At 43.0% G+C, this 24,045-nt stretch overlaps 1 protein-coding gene across 9 annotated transcripts in view; it reads right to left on the reverse strand.

Moving 5' to 3' along the window:
* Positions 1–13,662: 13,662 nt before the first annotated feature.
* tcf7 (transcription factor 7) overlaps positions 13,663–24,045 on the reverse strand; it is a 219,048-nt gene continuing 208,665 nt past the window's right edge. For 7 of the 9 annotated variants that reach the window (XM_068043736.1, XM_068043728.1, XM_068043739.1 and 4 more), the window contains one exon: positions 13,750–13,836. Coding sequence is in view for 2 of the 9 variants with exons in the window: in XM_068043731.1 (XP_067899832.1) it covers positions 13,760–13,836 (77 nt within the window). In the remaining 7 variants the exon portion in view is untranslated. Of the gene's footprint in view, positions 13,837–24,045 lie in introns of all 9 variants that reach the window. The other 2 variants (XM_068043731.1, XM_068043737.1) reach the window with 1 other exon arrangement.

The following is a 24,045-nucleotide window of genomic DNA, read 5'->3' on the forward strand; positions in this document are numbered from 1 at the left end:
GAAACTTGCAATAGTCATTAATATGATCTTGGGGTGTGGTCAGTTTCGTGGGTGGGGCCAGTTTCTAGTGCGTTTTTTTAAACTAGTGAAAAAGGTTGTGGAAACACAATTTGCAAAGGACGTAATTTGCACTTGAAATTCCTCAACATTTCCTACTAGTTTGGCCGATTTTGGGTGAAATGAGCTGAAAAATCAAACACATCCTAGTGGAAACTCCTACCTGGCACGTGCAAATCCAACCGGACAAGAAAAGAGACTCACTGAAAGGAATATAAGAAATTGCAGAAACATGTTAAAAAGCTGATCAAAGAAGCAAAGAGACAACTTGAAAATGCAGGGGAGAGGGCTTTAGATTTCTGGGGCAATGAGACCAGTTTTGGGTCAGGAGGAGCCTGTACAAGCCAGCCAGGTTGCACCTGAACAGGACTGGGACCAATGTTCTCACTGAGAGGTTAATTAGTGCTTTTAGCACTAAGCTAAAATGGGTTGAAGCTCATTTGGCAGAGGAGAGGACCAGGATGTAGCAGCAGAGAAGAGAGACCGTGGTGTATAGAAAACTAGGAGCAGCAAATAGCAAAAGAATAAAGTCTGGCGTAAAAAGAACAGGAATTAAATGGAGGAAAAAAAGCAAAGCTGACTAGCATGGTGTTGGAATGCATGTGTGTTAATGCAAGGAGTATTACATATAAGGTTGATGAGCTGCAAGCACAGTTTGCCATATGGAGTTATGATATAGAGGCTACAACAGAGACCTGGCTTAAACATGGGCAGGAATGGGAACTAAACATAACTGGCTACAATGTATTCAGGATGGATAGGATAGGAAAAATGAAAGGAGGGGGTGTGACAGTATTGATCAAGGATAATATTGTAGTTCTGCCATGGGTGATATACTAGAGACTTCAAAGACTGAATCTATTTGGTTATAGTTAAGGAACAGGAAAGGAACTGTTGCATTGCTGGGTGTTTACTATAGATCCCCAAATAGTGAGAAGGCAATAGAGGAGGCAAATCTGCAAAAAATGTTAAAGAACTGTAAAAATAAAAGAGCAGTAATAGTAGGGGACTTCAATTAGTCTAAAATGGACTGGGGAAAAAATAACAGTACAAAAAGCAGGGAGGGTGAAGAATGCTTTAAATGTGAACATAAGCACTTTCTTGGTATGTTTCTAACCCAATGAGGAAGGAAACTGCGCTGGATCTAATTCTGGGAAATTAAGTAGGGTAAGTGGAGTGTGTTTCAGTGGGAGAACATCTGGGTAATAGTTATAATATAATTGGGTATAAAGTAGTTATGGAAAAGGACAAAGAAAAATCAAAGGTGAAAATGCCCAACTGATTTGAGAAGGGATCTAGCACAGGTGGACTGGAAACAAAGATTGGCCAGGAAAACAGTACATGAGTAGCAGCAAACCGTCAAGGTAGAAAAAGTTCGTGTACAAACCAAGCATATTCCCATAAGGAGGAAAGATGCGACATCCAAAGCTAGAGCTCCCCAGATGAGAAAGAAAATAGAAGTTAAAATAAAAGAGAAAAAGGTTTATGACAAACATCAGGTACAGAATACAGTGAAAAAAGGCAGAATGCAGAAAGTGCAAAATTGAAAAAGGATATAGGAAGAGCAAAGAGAGTGTGGGAAAAGATTAGCAGGTAACATAGAAGGGAACACAAAATATTTTATAAACATTTAAAAAGTAAAAGGATAGTTAAAGGAATGATGGGGCCAGTTAGGGTCAAAAAGAAAATCTTGTGGTGGTAGATGGTATGACTAAGGTACTGAATGAGTACTTTGCACTTAACAAAAGTAGAGGATGATGTTAATGATACAGTAGAAGAGATGGGAGTAGAGATATTGGATAGGATAAAAATAGTTGGAAGGACATGCTTAGTATGTTGGCATCTCAAACTTAACAAGACACCCAGTCCAGATGGGATGCATCCTAGGTTGCTAGGGGAAGCAAGGGTGGAGATGGCAGAAGCTCTGACCACAATATTTCCTCTTTGTATTCTGGAGATTGCAAGTGTTACACCCTGTTCAAAACAGGAGAGAGGGATAAACCTGGTTACTACAGGTTAGTCAGCCTAATGTTTATGATCGAAAATTGTTGGAGACCATTGTCAAGGACAAAATGAATTCTCAGATGGAGAAGCATGGGTAAATAAGGGACAGCCATCATGGATTTGTTAAAGGGAAATCATATCTGACTAACTGATTGAGCTCTTTGATGAAGTAACAGAGAGGGTTGATGAAGGTAGTATAGTAAAATGTTGCATATATTGTCTTTCAAAAGGCCTTTGATAAAGTACGTCCTAACAGAGATTTCAGAAAATAGAAGCTCATGGTATTAAAAGGATGGTGGTAATATGGGTACATAATTGGCTAAGGGGTAGGAGGCAGAGAGTAGTGGTAAATGGTCCTTTGTCTGACTGGAGAGAGAGGTATGCAGTGGGGTCCTCCAGGTGTTAGTATTAGGACCATTACACTTATAAATAAATTACTTGGACTTAGGTATAGGGAGTACAATTTTGAAGTTTATGAATGATGCAAAAGTTGACAATGTAGCAAATAATAAACAGGATAATAGTGGACCAGACTGTAGGAGGACATACCTAGACTGGTGAAATAGCCAGACACAGGTCAGATGCAATTTAATGTAAATGAGTGTGAAGTAATGCACTTTGGGCAGAACAATATGGAGAGGCAGTATAATCTAAATAGTACTAGTTTGAGGGAAATGCAAGAGCGGAGGGACTTGCGAGTGCAAATTCAAAATCCTTGAAGGTGGCAGGGCAAGCTGATAAAGTGGTTAAAAAAGTGCATGCGGCGCTTGGCTTTGGACATAGGGACACAGAATACAAAAACAAGGAAGTCATGCTAAACATTAACAAATCAATGGTTAAACCTCAGTTACAGTATTGTTTACAATTCTGGGCACTGCAGTTTAGGGGAAGGATGTCAAGGCCTTGGAGACGGCAAAGAGAAAGTTTACCAGGATGATATGAGGAATGGGGGGAGGGACTTCAGTTTTGTGGACAGAGTAGAGAAGCTCGGATTCTTCTACTTAGAGCAGAGAATGTATTCAAAATTATGAAGGGTTTTGATGGAGCAAGCAGGGAGAAGCTCTTTTTTTCTGGCAAGTGGGTCAGTAACCAGAGGTCACAGATTTAAACTAATTAGCAAAAGAACTAGAGAGGAAATGAGGAGAAATATTTTCATACAGAGGCTTGTTACGATCTGAAATGCACAACTGAAAGAATATGGAAGCAGTTTCCACAAGATCTTTCAAAAGGCAATTGGACATGTACTTGAAGAGGGCTAATTTGCAGTGTTATGGTGAAAAAGCTGGGATTTGGGACTGAATTGGACAGCTCTATCAAAGAAGTGGCACAGGCATGATGGGCAGAATGGCCTCATTCTGTGCTGTCGGGCTCTATGATATGATAAAAGTCTAGCAGCTTAATCAAAACATAACAGTAAAACCATTGTTTAGTACCATAACAGCAAGACGACAGTGATCAAAGAGGTGAAAAAATTATTGCCCTAAGCCCAATATTCCTTTCATCTCCAGATCCATGAACATGCTGTTGCCTCTCTCCTGCAACAGTTTGTCTCCCTTCAATTAGGTTTCCATCCACCGACGCACACAACGGGCTGGATTTCAAAAAATGGCGGCCTGCACCAAAGAGCTGCCACAATCTCCCACGCGTAGGTTCATTTAAATAGCCAGAGTGGCCCGCCCATCCTCCGTCCCACAAATCTCGTGGACAGGGCGGGCTGTCTGTCCCCGGCAAAAGCGTCAGCTGCCTGTGCGCAGGCACCGGTGCCATTTTTAAAGGGCAGCCAGCCCTCCCGCCCAATTTAAATTTTTAAAGTTCTAGCTCCCAAAATTAAATTAATTTCTAATGCCCCTTTTCCACCCCACAATAACAATTACAATAACCATTTGCCCTCTCCCCCGCCAAAACACTTACCTTTTACATCTCCCCTCCCCCCCCAAGATGCACAAAGTTTAAGGTTCAAACCGTCCCACCATCCCCCTACACCTATTACGTATATTTGATCCCGCACACCCCCCTCCTGCACTGCCAAACTTACCTCCTCCCCACTCCCCACCAGTTTAGTGCTGCATTTCCCCGAACAGGGATCCGAAGGCGTGGGAGTGCTGGCTGCTGCGCCAAAGATTGCGGCGAGCCCTCAAGATCACAGGTAAGTCTGTTTAAATATAATAATTTTACTCATTTGAATATTTAAATTGTGGTCCCGTTGCCCAGCGGCAGGGAGGGGTGCGGGGGGGATGGTGGGGGAGCCGCCATGGAGCCTCGCTGTTGCCGGGAGGATCAGGCCAGGCCCTCCTGGCATTAAGGTCCATGGCGGGCCTCATCTGAAGCCATCTTCAGGCCAACACCACTGCCCCCCAACCCCCACCATGGGATCCAATGCCTGGGGGAGAACAAAATCCATCCCAATATCTAACCAAATGACAAAGTCTGAAAATTGCAGCATTTAACTTACCACTGCCATTTCCAACTCATTGTGGAAATAGATGGCCAGAGCACCTAGCTGTTTTATGTGGGAGCCTACTTGGTAATATGCAAATTGGACTCTGCACACTCTGCTCATTCGCACTAGGTGGAGAGCAGTCTAACAAACTACAAGCAAACGAGTTGCCCATTAACTGACCTCGCAAATGGCAGCAGGGTCAGCATAGTGGGATTGCGGCCCATGCAATTTCAAGTTAGTAGGCTCACCATTGGGACTCTATTTAAAAATCAGTTAGCTCCTCAATAAATTATGCTTGTCATGAAAGCGTGCTATGCTGAATGATGATTTTTTTATTCCACTGGCTGGAAACCTGAATTAAATGTTAAAAAAGGAACAGATAAAAGCAGCTAAAATGGCCACCGCAATTTGCATCACTATATCCTACATTCCAATGCATTGAAATGGAGAAGTAAGGCTGAATTTTGTTGAGCTCCCGACATTGGGCTCCGTGGCAGGGGGGACCAGAAGATTGCAGCGGCCCGCCACGGAGCCAGATACCGGGGTTGCCGGGCCCGATCTTCCCAGTGGTGGCGAGGCTCTGTGGCAGCCCCGCCCCTCTCGCCGCTCAGCGACGGGACCTGACTTTAAATAAACCTCATGAGTACATTTATGTATACTTCCCCCGCGATCATACCAGCTGTTCGGGATCTTCTGTGCAACGGCGGCACAAACACGCCTTTACTTGCCCATCCAGGGAAAGCTGGCGCCACCGAGGTGGGGAAGTGGGTAACTTCGGATTTTTAGTATGGTGGAGGGGTTGGGGGTTAGTTGGGGTCAACTCTGCATTTCTAGAATGGGGGGGCGGGGGAAGGGGGAGCAGTTGGGGGAGGTCAAATCTTCAAGGTAAATGTTTTGCCGGGGTGGGGGGGGGGGGGGGGTGGTGGTGAAGGAGCAGAGCGACCATTTATTTTCATTCTATTGGGTGGGGGGATGGTCAGAAATTTATTTATGGTTTAGTGGAGGGGGGGGGGGGGGGCGGTGTTGGGTATGTGGGTTCAACTCTGTGGTTTCTGTGCCAGACTGGCAGCCCTTTAAAAATCGCACCAGTGCCTGTGCAGAGGCAGACGACGCCGTTCACTGCATCGTTGAGGCCACCCCTGCCACATGATTGGGGGCGGGGCAGTCTGCCCTGCATATTTAAATGAGCCGCCGCATGCTAGATCGTGGCAGTGTGGCCCGTGCATATGGGCCGCCAATTTTTTCACCCGCCGCTGCTCCTAGCGGAGGGAGAATAAAATTCAACCCGTAGAGTCTGCTCAGTCCCCAGCAAGAACAATGACCTGGGAATTTTGTGTGAACTACCTGTCCTGTCCCCACTAATATGACATTAAGGGAATCACTTGGAACATTAAACTGGTGGAGATGAACCACTCCAAGCTAATCACTTGAACAATGGGACCTTGGTTGAGAGAAGGGAAATCATAGATATGAACTGATTAAGTTGTAAGAGAGGATACATACCGGGTGACGGTCATGTGACAGGCCTACCATCTGTGTGTTTAAGCTGGTTTTTCTCTCTCTGCTGACCAGACAAGCAACTAGACACTGACCAGACAAGACCAAAGTGGGGTTCCTATCTCTCTCTCTCTCTCTCTCCAGTTCACCTTGCAAGTTTCGAACCCTGCCTGCTGGCTGTAACCACCTAGGCCAATCACTACTGTAGACAGCGACTCTATGAAGGAAATCATCCACATCACTGTTTCCATGAGAACCACCAAACTTGCTGTTCACATCTGCAAACCAGAAGCCTCAGGACCACCAAATTCAGCCAAAAGCCAGCCAGGTCACCAGCCTCCACAGACTGTATACCCCATTTTATTGTTCCGGACTTTAATCTGAGCAAGCTATCCTTCCCCACTCTGTTAGCTATTTGTGTGTATGTGTGTGACCCTCAAGTGTGTGTGTGTGTAAGTGTGTGTGAAAGTTGGAGCTTAGTTTATTATTTTACTTAGATCGGTTTAAGTGCAATAAATTGTTAAACTCAAGAAAACCTTTGTGATTGGTTCTTTTTATGATCGTAGCACTCACTTGGCAAGCATATCTACTTTAAAAAAGAAATAAACCCTGTTGTGGTCAAACAAGGAGGGACAGGAGGGGAGCCCTTCGACCCCTCTTCACCAGATCATAAAATGATTAACATTAATATTTCTTTGAATAGATGTACAATGCTACACATGTTTTGGGTAGTAGTACGGAAGGCTATATGATTATGATTAGTCTGTAGACCTAGCCCATGTTTGCTTGGCCTATGCACTGAAAAACAATCCCCTTGCTCCTAGGATACTATACTAGGATAGTTCACAAGTTGGCTGTAGGGAGGTGCATCATCAAATTATAGTGAAAGGCAGTCCTTTCCACAGCACCAAGTGGAATAGACGATGTACATGCTCCACCTGGAGGTTAAGAAAGAACTCCTTCACTTACACAAGCAGTAAGATCACTCCCTAGGGATAACAAAAGCATATCAACATAGGAAGAGAAAAAAGTTCACAGCAGTCCCTGGACCAAAGCTCTGATTCAACTCTGCACAGGTGCTAAGACCCTTCATGTATCTGAACTCCAACGGAACTCCAGGATCATCAATCTCAGTGAACCAGTGTATTTTCCTGCCAAAATGACAGAATAAAGCTGTGTAGTAACTTCATGAATTTGTACTTTTATTAATTTTTTAAAAGTCTAAGAATTAGTTATAGTATATCGGGGTTCACAGAAATGAGCTTACTACGTCAAGAAAATATGCACCTACCACATGAGAAAGCTGTTTGTGTGAACTCATATCCTAACTCTTTATGCTGAGCACATCACTGTACAGATGGACATATTGTATATTTAAGATTGAGATTAATAGCTTTTTGAGCACTAAGGGAATGCAGGGGTATGGGCTGGGGGCAGGGAAAGTGAAGTTGATGTAGAGGTTCACCCACGATCTTATGGAATGGTGAAGCAGGCTTGCTCGGCCATGTGATCTACTCCGTAATCTCAGGTTTGAACCAACAAGAAAACAATGCAGAATTCCCAACTATTTTTGGTACCATCTTCTTATTTTCCTAATTATTTTGCTTCTGGAAGCGGTGTAGTTTTGTCCCCTATGGCTTCTGAGTATGGCACAAAATGCAGTTTTGCAGTCATGCACAGAGGCCAATTATCACTTTCTGCTTCATGGCTGGCCTTGGTAGAAAATGCACCAAACATGTGAGTATGTGCACAAATATAACAGGACTTCTGATAGAGGATGCAGGCAAAATCTTAGCTCTAGTTAGTACTTCACTGAGTTGAAGAGGGGAATGAGTTTGGAAAGTGGAAGAGCCCGCAAGATAACAAAATGTGAAATAAATTCAATTAGGATTCAAATATTTATTTTTGGGAGATAGTTTGCATGCTTTGGCAGGGCTGTATCATACTGTGTAAGCCTGTGGGGATTATTAATTCACCTCAAACATCTGTCACATTTGACAAAGATAAGAAAATGTGTAAAGCAATGAAGATGCACAGACATCAGATAACAAATCTATCCATTCTACATGCTTCAATCAAAATATTTTTTTTTATTTTTTTCAGCAAATAGTACAGTTTTCAATGATTTAATCCCTTCTGCTTTCTTACAATTTTTGGTTCTTTATCAACATGGGGGTGACCATGTGTTACTGCATTTTTCTTGGACTGTAATTACATTGTTGAAGGGGATAAGACATTACGTGTCTGAAAGCAGTTTTCTACAAAAATGCAAACAAGTCTTGTGTGAAGAAAAAAAAAGCTGACAAGTTTTTTTGTTGCTTTCTTGTCACTGAGGGCGAAACAATACTTAATGGGAAATACTAAATATTATAACTGTTATAAAATCCCTGTCTCTATTTCTACTTTTTTATCCCCTAAAAATATAACTCATAAAAATATTACAACAGCCTGAAATACACACACAGAAAAGCAAAAGCATCGAGTCTCTTATTTATATATTTTTTTGTTTTTTTCCCTCAATTTTTTTATACAAATAGGCAAGAAAATGAAATAATAACAATAAAACAAAGGGATTGTTTGACCATTTCAGGGCTTCATAAAAGTAACATCCAGGTCAAATATTGACCTCATTTATCTGTTTGACAGTATAAATGCTAATTTCTAACTGCCTGCAAAGCAGTCTTTTAATAACAATGGAAAGACCCATCAACCAATGTAATACACATAGAAAGCAATTATTATTATTTAAAATAAATGTTTTCAGATGCTATACTTCAGACAAAAATATCCTTAGATTCATTTTACTCTTCACACAGTTACAAATAAACCTCAACATGCATAAGGAGAGTGGGAGGAGATGCACAAGTGTCAGGTTTGGATCCAAATCTAGAGCTCAAAGCCCTTCCATAAGGCCTGCTACATTAAATGAGATCCTGCAAATGCCACACGTAGTTACTGTAAGTATATTTCCTTCATTGGCCTACATGTCCCACTGTAATTGAGGAATTCACAAATTACTTTGTTTTTATGCTCAATAAGTGTGGGAGGTCAATATGATTGAATTTTACATTCAGTTTGAGGGAGAGAAGAATGGGTCCAAGACTAGTATTTTAAACTTAAATAAGGGCAATTATGAAGGCATGAAAGCAGAGCTAGCTAAAGTGAACTGGCAAATCAGGTTAAGGGAACAGGTCAATAGTGATGCAGTGGCAGACATTTAAGGGAACAGTTCAGAATACACAGAACAGATTTCGATGAGAAAGAAAAATTCCAAGGGTGGGACCCAACATCTGTGGTTAACTAGAACAGTTAAGGATACTTTCAAACTTAAAGAAAAAGCCTATAATTGTGTAAAGGTGGGGAGGCAGGTCAGCAGATTGGACAGAATATAAAAAACAGCAAAGAAAGACTAAAAGTTTGATAAGGAAGATAAAATTAGAGTACGAGAGAAAACCAGCTATAAATATAAAGACAGAAAGTAAGAGTTTCTATAGATATTTTAAAAAGAAAAGTTAATAAAGTGAGCGTTGGTCCGATAGAAAGTGAGTCTGGGGAATTAATAATGGATAATAAGGAGATGGCAGATAAATTGAACAGATATTTTGCATTAATCTTCACTATTGAGGATGCAAGTAACATCTCAGTATTAGCTGTAAGTCAGGAAATGGAAGGGAGGGAGGAACTCAAGAAAATTACAATCACCAGGGAAGTGGTACTGAACAACAGCTGTGGGCTGACAAGTCCCTGGATCCTGATGGACGTCATCCTTGGGTGTTAAAAGAAGTGGCTCGTGAGATAGTTGATGCGTTAGTTGTAATTTTCCAAAATTTCCTAGATTCGGAGAGGTTCCATTAGATTGGAAAATAGCGAATGTAACTCTTTTATTCAAAAAGTGAGACAGAAAGCAAGAAACGACAGGCCAGTTAGCTTAACATCTGTCTTAGAGAAATTGGTAGAAGCTATTATTAAAGACGTTATAGCAGGGTATTTAGAAAAAATCAAGATAATCTGCCAGTCAACATGGTTTTGTGAAAGGGAAATCATGTTTAACCAATTTATTGGAGTTCTTTGAGGGAGTTACATGTGCTGTGGATAAAGGGGAACCTGTGGATGTATTGTACTTAGATTTCCAGAAGGCATTTGATAAGGTGCCACATCTAAGGTTACTGCAGAAAATAAAAGCTCATGGTGTAGGGGTAACATATTGGCATGGATAGAAGATTGGCTAGCTAACAGGAAACAGAGAGTAGGCATAAATGAGTCATTTTCTGGTTGGCAAGATGTAATGAGTGGTGTACCACAGGGATATGTGCTGGGGCCTCAATTTTTTACAGTTTATAATAAATGACTTCGATGAAGGGACTGAAGGTATGGTTGCTAAATTTTCTGATTACGCAAAGATAGGTAGGAAAGTAACTTGTAAAGAGGACATAAGAGGGCAACAAAGGGATATAGATAGGTTAAGTGAGTGGGCAAAGACCTAGGAAATGGAGTATAATGTGGGAAAGTGTGAAATTGTCCACTTTGGCAGGAAGAAAAAAAAAGCATATTATCTAAATGGTGAGAGATTGCAGAGCTCTGAGATGCAGAGGATCTGGATGTCCTAGTGCATGAATTGCAAAAGGTTAATTTATAGTTACAGCATGTAATTAGGAAAGCTAATAGAATGTTATCGTTTATCACAAGAGAAATTGAATACAAATGTAGGGAGGTTATGCTTCAGTTATACAGGGCATTGGTGAGACTACATCCGGAGTACTGTGTACTGTACTGGTCTCCTTATTTAAGGAAGGATGTAAATGCGTTGGAGGCAATACAGAGAAGGTTTACTAGACTAATACCTGGAATGGGTGGGCTGCCTTACAAGGAAAGATTGGACAGTCTAGGCTTGTATCCGCTGGAATTTAGAACAGTAAGAGGCACCTTGATTGAAACATATGAGATCCTACGGGGTCTTGAAAGGATGTTTCCCCTTGTGGGAGAATCTAGAACTAGGGGTCACTGTTTAAAAATAAGGGGCCACCCATTTAAGACAGATATGAAGAGAAATCTTTTTTCTCTTAGAGGGTCGTGAGTCTTTGGAATTCTCTTCCTCAAAAGGCAGGGGAAGCAGAGTCTTTGAATATTTTTAAGGCAGAGGTAGATAGATTCTTGATAAGCAAGGGGCTGGAAGGTTATTGGCGGTAGGTGGAAATGTGGAGTAATCAGTTCAGCCATGAACTTATTGAATGGCGGAGCAGGCTCGAAGGGCCGAGTGGCCTACTCCTGCTCCCAATTTGTATGAATGGAACATTTTATTTTACTTTTCACACCCAGTGTCAGGTGCAAGACATACGGTAAATCTTTCCTGATTCTTTCCAACATACCCTAACCCGAACTTGAGAAAACAAACCCCTGTGAGCTAGGGCAACACTTCCAATTTTGCAGCAGTCAAATTTACGGGTTCCCTCGTTGAGATTCTCAGTTTAATAATAATTTGTGACCCATATAGGTGTGATTTTTTAACAAATCAGCTGAGACTGTCCCAGACTCATTTCTGCTAGGATCCGTACAGCTGCGAGAGAAAGGAGCTTCTCAATTCCTTAATTTCACCTGGATTCAAACCTAGATTGAAAGCTGAGAAGGTAATGTTCTAACTCACGATGCTACCAATAGGACCTTACCTAAAGGCTGGTATGACACATCTGACATTTAATTTGATTTATTCATGGCTCAGCATGTCCAAATGCATTGTGCATCTCATAACTGGTGAACTCAAGGAGCTATTGAAGGAAAAATAGAAGATTCCGCTGAGCTGACTAGTCACAAACAGGGACAAACTGGCTCCCCCGAAATGATGTATGATTCTTCACAATTCTCACAAAAAAAGGAAGATGGTGATAATGTTCCCGCTTTCCAATATGGCTAGTTCACCCCTAGTTACAAGGGAAGTAGTGGAAAGCTCATATGCAATACTTCTCTTCAACACTACCAGACTGGGCTGGGAGGACATGGGAGAATGAGGAACAAACTCTGGGCTGCTCAATGGTAAGAACTCTTGAATATAATACAAATAAATGCATAATGCAAATAAATAAATTTGATTTTTTAACACAGAGCATTCAAAAATGGAATATAACTGTTGAGGACTAAATGTATGAATTTTATCTAGAAGGGTGAAGTTAGCAGGCTGGGGGCTATTCCACAGTAATTTTGCTAAATGTAATGCCCGGAATGAGAACCATACATATTGATTTACTGGGTCATCTGAAATGAGTCCTTTCCCTCCCACTACCCCTCTCATTTTAAGCTTCCAGGCTCCATCCACTGTTGATTTTTCAAGTTTGCCACACAACCAAGATTTACAAATTTAAAGGGACAATACATAGCTGTGGAAGTAATGCACCCAAAAAATCAAAATGTAATCTATTCGCCATGTAATGCAACTTAATTAAAAATTAGAAACTGAAGCTAAAAAAAACCCCATACTTGTAGGTCTATCAAATTGCATCAAATTTCAATAGTCAACTTTTAAATGTAAAGAATTTGAAGCAGATTAGAAAATATAAAAGTATTCAAACTAGACTTTGTTTATCTCTAATCTAGGCCTGACTAAGATCTCTTGGAGGAGGGATTGGGGCAGGAGAAATGAGATACAGTCTCATCCACTACAACACCTGAAACACATTGTTGCCTCATTCAAAACTGATCATATCTGGAGGATAAATATGCCCACCTGCTGAGTGAAGATGAGGAATGGGGTCAAACCCTAACTAACAAAACCATTTGGAAAGAATAACGATCTATGTTCACCTTTTTTTAAAAAGGTATAATTAATAGGCCAGGTCTATGAAGAAATAATGCTTCCTAGACAAATTAAATACAGCTACATAAGATTTGATTGGCCACAGGATTGATATAAACTAATGCTTATTAAACTAATCCAGTTAGTGCTGAAAACACCAAATCAGAATGCTCTTGATTTAAGGAAGAAGACCTGGAAATTTTCTTTGGGTAGTAAATATTGTAAAATATCCAAGATTGGATGAATTCATAAACTCCAACCGTCAGAATTGCTTCCATTGCTACAGGTGTAGAAAGGAAACAACTTGCTCTGCCACAGAACTGTGGGAATGAGGAATGTATTTATATATACTTGCATATACAAAGATAAACAGGACCCCAGATAAAAGCACTAACTAGGAAATAGCCTGGTTTTGTTGGTTAAATGACCATAAATAAACTAATTGGATATTTTAGAACGCCTTCATATATGGAACAATCAAGATAAAGACTGCCAAGAACATTTTAAATGAAACTTGCATATTGTTTCAATTGTCCAATGTTCCTTATTGGAAAATCTTGAAAGAGTAGAATCAGAATTTGTTTTGTGTCTTGATAGGATGCCAAAGTTTAAGTACACTTCAGAGCCACTCATTCTTTGAATGTGCACTACACTGGTTGGGCCTGGTTAAAGGCATCATGAAATTTCCATACTCATGCACTGGGATGCTACTATTCAATTAGTGATCATGGTAGAAGTTGACTATTATCTTGACATTGTATGTTGATGTGGGATGTTCAGTAAAGTACTTTTATATAGTTGAGAGTCCAGTGTAGACAGTATAGAAAGTCCAGTTAGATTTGTGTTAGGCTGGGGCTGAGCGGAGAAAGAAACTGGGTTTGGCTGTGCTTGTTGCGCTACGTCTGCAGAGTTAGCAAGCTTGGCTGAAGTTTCTGCTGGAGGCTGGAGTGCATTAGGAGGAGAGGAAGGACAGTCCATCACACTTCCATCTGAAGAAATTGGGCTGGTGCACCTGGCTTCTCCTTGCATGTATCGAATGCACTTCTTTTTCTTCCTAGGAACAGTGAAAAGAGTTCTGGTATATGTAAGTAAATAGTGGATTTTCATCACTAAAAAGCATGTTAGGATTGATGTCTCACAACTTAGATTCGTTTGACCACTTAAGAAGGTACCTGGTGACATAGCACAGAACTGTATTAATAAATAATCCGTGACACAGAAGTAGGAGATGCAAGTTTTTTCCTACAATTTTCTCAAATGGTGAATTCCCAATGCCAGTCAGTCCATTCAGGTGAGACACTTCTTTATGGGAGAGAAAAATTGAATGAAGGGACATTCAACTTCATGCTCATGAACTTCCTATTGTTTGGCTTGAGGCTGAATCGACAGCAAGAAGGATATAAGTTATTTTCTTTCCTGTAAGTCTGGCAGTGGTGTGGAGGGGGAAGGAAAGATGCAAAATCATAGAATGGTTACAATACAGAAGGAGGCCATTCAATCTGTCATCTCCATGCTGGCTCTCTGCAAGAGCAACTCACCTAGTCCCACTCCCCTGCCTTTTCCCCATAGTCCTGAAAATTAAATGGGGAAGGTTGCTTTTAACAAAAGATTCTATACTTGTGTGGCACCAAATCTTAAAATAATAACATAGAAGTATGAAATTTAGGACTGTTAAAACAAAGTTTTGAAACGTGAAGCCAACATAAGCTCGTAATGATAAAAAGGACATTAATAGAGTTTTTATTTGGTAAAGTAATACTTTCTAAACCAGATGTCACCCTTCTTCTTTGGTAGGGTTTCCTTGTCCCACTTACAGCCAAGAATGTAGGCAGGAAACCTGATTTCAGGCTGTCAGCAGTGTTACTTTGAAACCAACCACTAGAAGGTTTTGCAAGACAGCCCTTGGAGAATGACTTACCATCCAAATTTTCCTGTCTTGATTTCTCTTGGGAAGGACTTGCCTCTGAGATTAATGAGGCAATTCAATGAGTGGAGAACTATGTGAGAGACAAAGAAACCTGTATCCCACCAATTTAGTGTTACATGTTAAAGCTCTAATGTTTGGCATGTGCATGTGACTGTTACTCTTTGGTGTTTTTATTGGATTTATTACTTGTACCCCTTCATAATGCACAGTACTGGAAGGCCACATTTTCTCACGATGGCTTTTCAGCTTTAAAACTAATCAAAAGGTAATAATTCATGAGTAGGTAGAGGGTAGTTTTAAAAATCATCATAACTCTCCAAAATTTTATGATGAATGCTGCGATTTTCAAATTGATATTTTTTGGTGATTTTTGTTTTGTATTTGACGAAGTGAGGGATGTCAATGCTTATAATAGAACATATTTTTACCATTCACCAGTGGTACCGGCAAGAATTTCTGAGTTAGGTACATGATTGGTTAGACGCTAAAATTGTGAGGCTCGACTCTTGGCAATGAATCTACTTAACCTGAATGATCACAGGCATCAGCACACCCATGTAGTCGCATCAATAAAATCAGAAAATGCTAGAAATACTCAGCAGGTCCAGCAGCATCTGTGGACTCAGAAACAGAGTTAACGTTTCAGGTCGTTGACACTTCATCTGATGAAGGGTCATCGATCTGAAATATTTGGCTGAATTTTATGCAGCTGGCAGGGGCCCTGACCCTAGGTCTAAAAGGCGAGGGGGATACCGCCTCGGCCGTTTTGGGGACCTCAGGCTGCAATTTACGGTGTTCAGGCAATTAACTGCCCAGCACCAAGGTCCCCATCCCTTTAAGGATGGAGATCCCGCCTCCAAGAGCTGCCGGCCAAACAGAGAGTCGGCAGCTGAGCAGTTCCAGCAGCGCCAACGGGAGCAGTGGCCGCTGCTGGAACTGCAGCAGTCACTGGACCAGGAACAGTCAAGGAGCCTCAGAGAGGAGGTAAGTGGGGGCTAGCTCGCTGGGGCCTGCCTGACTGGTGGGGAATGGGGGGTGGGCTGTTGAGGGCAGGGGGGTGGGTGGTGGCACAGGAGCGGCCTTTGCTGCTGGGGGCCGTCCACAGGCCACAGAATGCCTAAGCAGGAGGGTCTCCCTACCCCACCAGCCCACATAGAGGGTGCCTGGTGTTACTGGGTGGCCTCCGCAAATGGTGGAGGACCCTCGTCGCTAGTAAAATGCCAGCGGTGTCGGGATGAGGCCCATAAGTGGCCACTAATTGGCCACTTAAGGGTCTCAATTGGCCTCCGGGCAAGAAGACTGTCCTCGATGTTCCCACCCCTGACTAAATTGAATAGTCTCAAGAAGGTGACGGGGACTCCACCCCCTGCCTTTCCTCACAATTTTAAGGGCCACCATACCACCCTGCCTGTCCCGAGAGGGCTGATAAAATATAGCCTGTTAACTCTGTTTCTCTGTTTACAGATGCTGCCAGGCCTGCTGAGTATTTCCAATGTTTTCTGTTTTTAATTCAGATTTCCAGCATCTGCAGTATTTTGCTTTTGTGTCAGATTTTGCAGCTGTGAAAGTTAATTTTGTACTTCTGTTTCACAATTTCAGGGCATCTGCCTCAACAATGTGCCTCAATCCCAATGCTGAAAGCCCACCTCATTCAGTATCAATGTGATGTATCCATTTCTCATACCAGTCACATTTGAGAACATAGGAAAGCATTGAAACAGCAAGTATCAGTTTACCCCTCAAACCCACTCCTTCCAGTAATCACATATAACCTCATGATCTCTGAGTGAGTCTGCCAATTTAATACCCATTTCTCTTTAGCTCATGCCAGTAGGAACGGGGTTGTGACCACCTCAAAATCATCGCAGACCACTTGCAGTCACCAGAGAAAGGGAACATTCATCCCATCTACCTAGGCTGGATTTCAGCCCAGATAATAGAGTCGAAAGGAAATACTATACCTCAATATAGTTTGAGTTCAAAGAAAGAGAAATACATTTCCTAGGCAGTTGCACAAGTAACTGTACTTACCATCATTCTCATTCTGAAATAAAATTTGGAATGATTTTCTAAGATAGAATACTTTCACAATTAATAGGTCTAATATAGATGAAACAGCACACTTAACTGTATTGTAGCTACCACTGGTTAGTAATCAGAGACTTTATATATGATTCTAAAAAGAGTCAAGTTAATACAAAGACTCAGGGTTCTACAGAATGTTGAGTTCCCAGCCATGTCACCTAACATGTCCTCTGAGCTCCAGAAACCTTATTATGACTCTACCAAATCCTTATTATGACTGTAAAGTCATTATAATTGTTATGATTTACAATAATTTCTATAAGGAACAATAAAACATTATACAATAACTTACAGTTAAGAAGAACCTGCTAATAGTAGAAAGAAGGTAATAGACAATCAGATTGCTATATCATACACATATATATATATGTGTGTGTGTGACCTACGAAGGTTCAGTAGGTAAATGTACCACAGTACTATAGTACTGAGCCATACCAACTAGGAAGGACGTGGGTTCAAGCCCTGATTAATGCTGGGTTTGTGGATCTTGGCTGGCTTAATGGTGGATGTGGGACAACTGACCTCAATATTTATGGACTGGAGATCACTATCGAGTGATCACAGCTGGAAAGTATCTATGTATGAAGATCAGGTGAGGAAAGGACTGAGCTAGTCTGTGATGCTCTCAGTGATTGATTGGCCTGCCAACATTCATTATCTGGTTTCATATTTTAAGAATAATAATTTGGACAAACTCCCTCTTTCTGTGAGGCCAACATCATGAGTCACAACCTTTAGGTGAGAATTGGAGAAAATTGGAAAACGAATGAATAAAAGATAACTGGGGGTGAATCATAAGCTGTAATCTAATGAAAGAACTCAAGTGGTTTGTATACAGAATGGCAGATTCAAATGGAAGGGGTACCAAGTCAGAATATAATTAATGCCATATGACCTCAAACGGAGACAGCAAAGTTGCAGTTTATAGTCATCAGATGAATTTAGAGGTTTGATAAGTTTGGAAAACCTTTCCTGTTATCTGTTGCATGGATGATCTCAGTCTTATATGGGCCCTTTGTCCTATTTTGTGGGCAGTCACCGCACTTCATGGGCTGAATTTTGTTGAGCTCCTGACGTTGCGCTCTGTGGCGTTGAGGTGAGGGGGGGGGGGGGGGGCAGAAAATAAGAGTGGCAGCAGCCCGCCACAGAGCCCGACGCTAGGATGGCCGGGCTCGATCTTCTCGGTGACAGGACCCGACTTTAAATATTGAAATTTGCATACATTTAGGTCAATTCCCCACGACCTTACTGTTAGATCCGGATCTTCAGTGTGACGGGCAGCACTCATGCGCCTTCACTTTCCCATCCAGGGAAAGCTGGTGCCACTGAGGTGGGGAAGAGGCGATCAGAGCATTTTTAGTGTGTGTAGGGGTGGAGGGGGGGAGAAGGGGTGACCTCTGCACTTTGTGCAGTTGTAGTGGGGGGTGGGGGAGAGGGGTCAACTCTGCACTTTGGGCAGTTGGGGGGAGAAGGGGTCAGTGTATTGGGGAGGTGGGGGGAACGGGCCAAACATTTATTTTTAGTGTCGTAGGAGTGGGGGTGGGGGGGAGACGGGGGCATCTCTGCATTCTCAGAGCAGGGCTGGCAGCCCTTTAGAAATGGCAGCAGCGTCTGCACAGAGACAGCTGACGCGTTCACAGCGTGCAGGCCGCCATTTCTTTCGCCATCAATCATGAATTGACTGCATAAAGGGTGAGTTTGCATCGCGCAGCCAGAAAAAAGGCAGCTCCCATATCTGACATCTTTTTCTGCTCCAATTTTCCTCTGATTTTCTCTGTGACAAACATGAGGCCCCATCCTATACCATATCCCAATATAGCTCTGTATTGCAGCTTTTCTTGTGGAATTTTAGTTAGGTCAATGTATTTTAAATGTAAGTCTCTGAGTTGTACTTTGAAAGGATCTGCTTTGTTTAGTTAACACCTTCAGTTGTGAAATAATATTGTCTGCAACTTTAAAACTATGAGGAGCAACATAGCTCTGTCTGAATCACTGTAATGATTAAAGTGGTGATTATGAAAAGTTTTGTTTCAGACGTGACTTAGTAAATGTCTCTCCGGACAGCAATGGGTCCTTATCCACATCCCCATCTACTTTGGTGATAGAAATAATTAATATTATAATTAACAACCTGTTGAGAATGAATTGGGAGTATCCTTCAGAGAAGTTGATTTTCAATTCAAAGGAATTGAGGAACTTACCTAGATTACCCAGGAGCAGCGCTGCATTGTTCTGTTCATTCATTAACCATTCGCTGTGTCACAACAGAGAGAACAAGCATGCTCCATGGATAAAGAAATCTGAAAAGTACTCTAAGAATTCAAACACTTATTGTTTTATTTTTGAAAACAGTTTAGAATAGTGATTTAAATTACGTACTGTATGGCTGTTACCTGTTGGTTTATGTTCCTTTCATGTAATATCTGATTTGAAGTTCTAATTTGATCTGCATGGTTTTTCTGCTTATTTAAGGGATCAGGACCATTTGATTCAAAAGGTCCCTGCTAATGTTTATGCTCCACATGAGCCTACTCCTTCCCCTCTTCATCTAACCGAAACAATATAATCTTCCTACTCCTTTCTCCCTCATGTGCTTACTTAGCTTCCTCTTAAATGCATTCATGCTATTTGCCTCAACTACTCCCTGTGGTAGCAAGTTCCACACTCTAAACACTCTTTTGGGAAAGAAGTTTCTCCTGAATTCCCGATTGGATTTATTAGTGATCTTATATTTATGGCCTCTAGTTTTGGTCTCACCCACAAGATAAGCATCTTCTTCAAGTCTATCCTATCAAACTGTTTCTCCATAATGATAAAAATTCCACATATTTTAAAGAAATAATTATTTTAAAGTTTGTTTATCTTTATTTTAGCTTCTATCATAATCCAATCATAAGTTATTTTCACTGTCTGAAATTTTAAATTAAAAGTAAAGGGATTCAGTGGGCTGGGTTTTACAAGCCCCCTGACGTTGAGGGTCGTGGCGGGGTGGGGGGGCCGGGAAATACTTCGGGGAGAGGCCCGCCATAGGCCTTGATGCCGGGAAGGCCCCGCCCCATTTAACCGGCGGCAGAGAGGCCTCGTGGCGGCTCCCCCCAACACCCGTACTGCCGCTCGGCGACGGAAACTGAATTTAAATAAATGTTAATTACTGAATGATTACTCACCTTTACACGATGGCTGTCCCATGCCGATATTCCGGCTGGCTGCCGGAAGTCCTGCACCTTCGGATCTCTGGTGGGGAGGGGAGAGGAATGAAGTTTTCAAATACAGGGGAGGGGGGGGGGGGGGGGGGTTGCGCGGGGAAAACACTTACTGTTGGCTGAGGGGATGGTGGGAAGGGGTTGATAGGCAAAGTTAATAAAGTTCGGGGGGAAAGTTCGAGATGGGAAGAAAAGTTTTTTTGGGGGAAGAGGGCAATAAACAAATTGTTGGGTCATTGATGGGGGGAGAGGGCCTTCAATCTTTTATTAAATTTCAAAAGTAACTATAACATCCATTTCTCTTAAAAATTTAAATTACTTGTAAGGGCTTGAAGCCCTTTAAAAATGGTGCCGATGCCTGCACGGTGGCGCCGGATGCCGTTGCCGGGGATGGAGCACCCACCCCCTCTACATCGGGGGTGGCATTCCGCCTCCTCCATGTAAATGAGCTGCCATACAAATCTCAGCGGCACATCTCACGCTTGTGCCACCCCGTTTTTGATCAGCCCAGTGCTTTTAACTTCCTGGTTTGCTGTTTCTGAGAATACTTCAATGTGACTGGCTGCTTACCCTGCTAACTGACATCACTGCAGCAGGATGCCTGGAGATCCCTTGACTTGGTGCTAGTTTTAAACTGACGTTAGGAAAGGGGAAATCTGCACCACAGAGATTGCTAGATATTTGTGGGCAGCTTTCTTTGAGGTCAGCACGAGCACTGTTGCTTCACTGCTGAGTGCAAAATCGGGGCCTATCATCAATCACGTAATGTTTAGTTTAGTTTAGAAATACAGCACTGAAACAGGCCCTTCGGCCCACCTAGTCTGTGCCGACCATCAACCACCCATTTATACTAATCCTACACTCATCCCATATTCCTACCACATCCCCACCTGTCCCTATATTTCCCTACCACCTACCTATACTAGGGGCAATTTATAATGGCCAATTTACCTACCAACCTGCAAGTCTTTTGGCTTGTGGGAGGAAACCGGAGCACCCGGAGAAAACCCACGCAGACACAGGGAGAACTTGCAAACTCCACACAGGCAGTACCCAGAATTGAACCCGGGTCGCTGGAGCTGTGAGGCTGCGGTGCTAACCACTGCATCACTGTGCCGCCCATGTGGACCAGAGTCATATGTAGGCTAGACCAGGAAGGAACAACAGATTCCCTTCCCTGAAATACGTTGTTGACCCAGTTGAGGTTTTATAATGATACATTTTATTTTCTGGTGCAAGTCCATAAATGAGCAGATTTATTGAATTCATGTTAGGATTTGAACTCATGACCTTTGGGTTGTAACTGCCTCTCTTGAAGGTGTTGACACACACTGAGGTACAGTTCCATGTTTCCTGCCAGCTTCTAGTACTTCACAGAAGTAGACATTCTTCATGCCTGATTCTGGACAATGAATAGTAATAGGCTGCACACTTGGCTTGTCTGCACATGCTCGCTTTCCAAGAGAATCGCTGATGCTGATTACATGGTCTATTGTTGCCTTGACTGCGCTCTGCTAACTTTGCAAAGCCTGGTCATCAAACCTTGGTTCTTCCTGGTCTGTTTGGCTGCTATCATCATTTTGCATGACTTTAGAATGGCGTGATGGCCCTGCTGTAGTTAGGATTCCAATTATTGCTTTCTTCTGAATTAATACCAAGGGCTGGATTTTACCAAGCTCACGACGTCGGGCTCCGTGACGGGTGCGACCAGAAGATGGTTGCGGTAAAGGCCCACCATGGAGCTCGATGCCGGGAAGGCCTGGCCCGATCCTCTCGGCAGTGGTGAGGCTCCGTTGCAGCCCCACCGCCGCTGGGCAACGGGACATCAATTTTAATATTTAAATTAATGAGATGAATAAATGTAAATGAACTTGGCGCAGGGGTGGGGGGGAACGGGGTCAAATAATTGTAATGAGTGTAAGGGATGGTGGGAAGAGGTGAACTTCAAACTTGGTGCAGTCTAGGTGTGGCGGGGAGGGTGGGGAAAGGTGAGATTTAAAAGGTAAGTGTTTAGGTAGCGGGGTGGGGGGGGAAGGGCAAATAGTTAATGTAATAGTTATTGGGGGGGGGGGGAAAGGGCGTTAGAATTTTATTTGATAAATTTTTTGGGGGGAGGCATATCTTTAAAAATTTAAATATGCCGGCAGGGCATATTTATGCCCTTAAAAATGGCGGCAGTGCCTGCGCACAGGCAGCTGACACCATTGTTGGCATCGGATAGCCTGCTCCCTCCATGTTATTGGGGGGGGTGGGGGGGTGGGGAATGTGGGTTGCCCGGCCATTTAAATGAGCCAGCGTGCGGGAAATTGCAGCGGCTCTAAGGTGTGCGGGCCGCCATATTTTGAGCTCGCCGCCGAAAGCAACGGCGGGCTCTTAAAATCCAGCTCTAAATCTTCTCATTCAGGGCTTGTGTATGTTGTTATGTGACTGGGGCCTCAACTTTTCACCATAAGTATTAATGACTTGGAGGAAGAAATAGAGAATTGTATATCCAAGTCTGCGGATGACACTAAGTTAGGAGGCACAGTAAATTGTACAGATGGGAGCAGGAAGTTACTAAAGGACATAGATTAAGTGAGTGTCAGATGGAATTTGATGTGAGTAAGTGTGAGTTCATATACTTAGGGTGGAATTTTATGCTCTCCCCGTGGTGGGTTTGGAGGCGGGGAGAACATAAAATCAGGTGCAATGGTGAGGGGAGGTGGGTGGTTTCTGCCACCATCCCGCCTTGGCTGAAATTTAGTCCTGTGAACGGCCTTCCTGCCCCACCATCAATTGAGGCCCTTAACTGTGTAATTAACCCCCAATTAACCGCCTCTTCGTGCCACAGCCGCAATTACCCATGTGGCGGGTGTCCCTATCGCCGCACGGGAAGCACAGAACGAAAACTGCGGGCTCTGGAGGGAGAAGGCCCCTTGTTCAAAGTCACTGAGTGCCTGAAGGAGGAACCTGGCACCGGGAAGGGGGGAGCCCGCTGATGGCCACAACCCTGTCCTTGCTGCCGACGCCCCTCCCATACCACCCCAGCGACCAGGGACAGGCACCAACATGTTGCACCAAGGACATTTGACAAATTATTGACTCAGCCACAGACATGGGGGCAATCAATTTGTATATAAAGTGTATAACCAATCTAATGCCATGAAAACACAGTCTGATTTAAAAAGCATTTCTCCTTATTTAGTGAGATACCTGGCATTGTTTTTGCGTGCACAAGTAGTCAATATTTGCCTACACACTTAACGTAGCGATGCGAAGAATCCAGATAGATGTCCATCAGGTGTGATCCTGATCTCTTTCTCTCCCTCTCGCTCTCTCTCTCCCTTTTGGTGTCAATCCCTATCCCCTCTCTGTGTCCTTCTCTCACCCCTCTCTCTCCCCTGTGTCCATCTCTCCCCCCCTCCCCTCTCTCTCTGTCCATCTTTCACTCCCCCTCCCCTCTCTCTCTCTCTTCACCCCACCTCTCTCTCTCCTCTCCCTCTCTCCCCCTCTCCTTTCTCTCTTTCTGTGACAGTTGTAGAGAATGGGAACTCTCCCCAGAGCAGCTTTGTGGTTGGTTAGTTTTTTAAAAACATCACAGCCGGTAGTTTTACAGATGACAGCTGCTTGGAGCGGGAACAGCGGCGTCCGAACTCAGGACGTTTGGGGTTTTCGGTGAGCTTCTTAAAAAAAGAATCGGAACCTGCTGGAAAACCCCGAACTTGTCCTGAATTCGGAAGCTGCTGTTCCTGCTCCTGTCAGCTGTGAAACTGACAGCTGCATTTTTTTTAAAAGTCGAAATGATCTGAAGAAGAAATCAATGAGAAATTTCTCATTCCAGAAATTTCCAGCTACAGACATCAAAATTTTACCACGGACACTGGTGTCCATGTATGGACATGATGTTGATCCCTGTCAGCGATCCCCTTCCTGCGAGACTCCTCCGCCCTGATCTACCTGAGGCCTGGGTCCAGCAATGATACTCGGCCTCCAGGTTGGTCATCCCCAGCAGTAGCCACCCGATGGCGCTGCAGCTCCTGGCCTCTAATTGGCTGGCAGCTCTCCAAGG

The sequence above is a fragment of the Heterodontus francisci genome, chromosome 12, assembly GCF_036365525.1.
Source record: "Heterodontus francisci isolate sHetFra1 chromosome 12, sHetFra1.hap1, whole genome shotgun sequence".
NCBI lineage: Eukaryota > Metazoa > Chordata > Chondrichthyes > Heterodontiformes > Heterodontidae > Heterodontus > Heterodontus francisci.